Source organism: Procambarus clarkii, chromosome 79 (genome assembly GCF_040958095.1).
Source record: "Procambarus clarkii isolate CNS0578487 chromosome 79, FALCON_Pclarkii_2.0, whole genome shotgun sequence".
In the NCBI taxonomy this organism is placed as follows: Eukaryota; Metazoa; Arthropoda; class Malacostraca; order Decapoda; family Cambaridae; genus Procambarus; species Procambarus clarkii.
Genome location: NC_091228.1, coordinates 6,706,212 through 6,708,920, shown reverse-complemented (window position 1 = coordinate 6,708,920; position 2,709 = coordinate 6,706,212). Strand labels below are relative to the sequence as shown.

The 2,709-nt window shown below is 47.9% G+C and overlaps 1 protein-coding gene across 1 annotated transcript; it reads left to right on the top strand.

The window, feature by feature from the left end:
- The first annotated feature begins 963 nt into the window (after positions 1 to 963).
- LOC138357644 (E3 ubiquitin-protein ligase SspH2-like) lies at positions 964 to 2,310 on the top strand. Its single transcript, XM_069314647.1, has 2 exons — positions 964 to 1,012; positions 1,583 to 2,310. The coding sequence occupies exons 1-2, from the start codon at positions 964 to 966 to the stop codon at positions 2,308 to 2,310; spliced, it is 777 nt and encodes a 258-aa protein (XP_069170748.1).
- Positions 2,311 to 2,709: the final 399 nt, after the last annotated feature.

Sequence of the window (2,709 nt, the reverse complement as noted above, 5' to 3'; positions counted from 1 at the left end):
TTGTCTTCTTATAACACAGAAAGATCTGATCTTTATCCGGATAGAACGCAAAAAAACATATATTTACATTTTTTTCTTCCTAAAAGTAGAACTATGTCAAGGGCTAGATACCAGAAGGGCTCGTGTTATGCATTTGAACGTGAGATTACTATATTTCCTTTATCATGGCTGGTGAGGAATGGATTCTTGACCGGCAACCACACGAGGCCGCGGTTGTGTGGGATGACACAGTACTCACCTAATTGTACTCATCTAATTGTGCTTGCGAGGGTTGAGCTCTGGCTCTTTGGTCCCGCCTCTCAACCGTCAATCAACAGGTGTACAGGTTCCTGAGCCTACTGGGCTCTATCATATCTACACTTGAAGCTGTGTATGGAGTCAGCCTCCACCACATCACTTCCTAATGCATTTCATTTGTCAACCACTCTGACACTAAAAAAAGTTCTTTCTAATATCTCTGTGGCTCATTTGGGCACTCAGTTTCCACCTGTGTCCCCTAGTGCGTGTGCCCCTTGGGTTAAATAGCCTGTGTTTATCTACCCTGTCGATTCCCACACACACACAGTGTGTGTGTGTGTGTGTGGTGGTGATTGTGTGGGGACGACGTAGCTTCGTAGGTCCCCCACAATACACGTGTGGGCGGACAATGTGTCTGAGACATATATATATATATATATATATATATATATATATATATATATATATATATATATATATATATATATATATATATATATATATATATATATATATATGCAAGGAAGAGGGGGCCAAAGGCTCCTCATATATATAAGGTTTAGAGGAGGGCGTGGTCGCGTGGGTCTTCTTAAGGAATTACTATAGTCGCTGGTATAAGTGCTGGTGGCTCCCTCTGGACGGCGTCTTGTCACGGTACCAACCTAACCCCTCACGTGTTGATGAGGTTAGGTTGGTACTGCCTCTCCCACAGAGAGAAGATATACGATGCCGTATATCATGATGGAGGCTTTGAGACACGACTTTCATAGCTGGGGTTAGTGTCACACTCAACCATATATATCTCGCGGTATGCACTCTCCTGGATACCACAGCTTAATGGCTCCAATGGCTCTCACTCTTTAGGCTTATATATCTCTCCTCTAGCCGTTGTTATTCTCTGATGTGAATTAATATAATGATCCATATACTCTCCCGGATTTCCTTCTGATAGAGTTTCTAGATCTTTTATAGTCACGGCATTACCAACCGGAAAGGAAAACTCCCCATTGAACCCAACTCAAGCATTCGGTAACCTGTACCGCTGTAGGCCTAGGCTGCATATGTTATACTCAAATTGTATGTCAGTTGGAATGTAACCAATCACAAGCAAGTAGGCCTCTGACGTCATGCCAGACAGAGTAGCATCAGCCATACTCCCAGCAGCCTCAGTTATCCTCACAGACTCAGAGTAGGTGGACCTCGGCTGGCCAGATATATACCTTGTTGTCTCGGTCCACAGGCTGGCACAAGGTCTTTGCTGCCTTGAGAACCGCTCTTTAACTCGGAGCTCAAACTCATCGTCTGTAACACCAGAAAATTGTTCAACTTTTTGTTGTTGGTTTAGTTTATTTCAACGTCGTCGATGGCAACAGTCTGCCAGTTCTTCTCTCTGATTATGGCAACAGTCTGTCAGTCCTCCCTGATCATGGCAACAGTCTGCCAGTTCTTCTCTCTGATTATGGCAACAGTGTATCAGTTCTTCTCTATGATTATGGCAACAATGTGTCAGTTCTTCTCTCTGATTATGGCAACAGTCTGTCAGTCCTCCCTGATCATGGCAACAGTCTGCCAGTCCTCCCTGACCATGGCAACAGTCTGCCAGTCCTCCCTGACCATGGCAACAGTCTGCCAGTCCTCCCTGACCATGGCAACAATCTGCCAGTCCTCCCTGATCATGGCAACAGTCTGCCAGTCCTCCCTGATCATGGCAACAGTCTGCCAGTCCTCCCTGACCATGGCAACAGTCTGTCAGTCCTCCCTGATCATGGCAACAGTCTGCCAGTCCTCCCTGACCATGGCAACAGTCTGCCAGTCCTCCCTGACCATGGCAACAATCTGCCAGTCCTCCCTGATCATGGCAACAGTCTGCCAGTCCTCCCTGATCATGGCAACAGTCTGCCAGTCCTCCCTGATCATGGCAACAGTCTGCCAGTCCTCCCTGACCATGGCAACAGTCTGCCAGTCCTCCCTGATCATGGCAACAGTCTGCCAGTCCTCTCTGATCATGGCAACAGTCTGCCATTGTGTACCTTCGAACATCAAGTGCGAATAGTTCACTGCCGCTATAACTAGCTTAGTTAAACACAGAACTACAGTCCCCTGATTCATTATAGGCCTCGAGGATATCCACTCCCGCCCACAGAGTGGGTGTGGAGTCCATTCCCGCCCACAGAGTGGGTGTGGAGTCCATTCCCGCCCACAGAGTGGGTGTGGAGTCCATTCCCGCCCACAGAGTGGGTGTGGAGTCCATTCCCGTCCACAGAGTGGGTGTGGAGTCCATTCCCGTCCACAGAGTGGGTGTGGAGTCCATTCCCGCCCACAGAGTGGGTGTGGAGTCCATTCCCGTCCACAGAGTGGGTGTGGAGTCCATTCCCGTCCACAGAGTGGGTGTGGACGGGAATCCATACATACAACAACACCCCAAAGTCAGGACGCAACACAGTCACAGACTAAACAGGTTTAGGCTAGTGT

Bases quoted from the DNA above. Each gene is read 5' to 3' on its own strand.
- LOC138357644 (XM_069314647.1), top strand. From the start codon at position 964: ATGCCGTATATCATGATGGAGGCTTTGAGACACGACTTTCATAGCTGG. The intron at 1,013-1,582 runs GTTAGTGTCACA...TTGTTGGTTTAG, and splicing joins ACACGACTTTCATAGCTGGG to TTTATTTCAACGTCGTCGAT.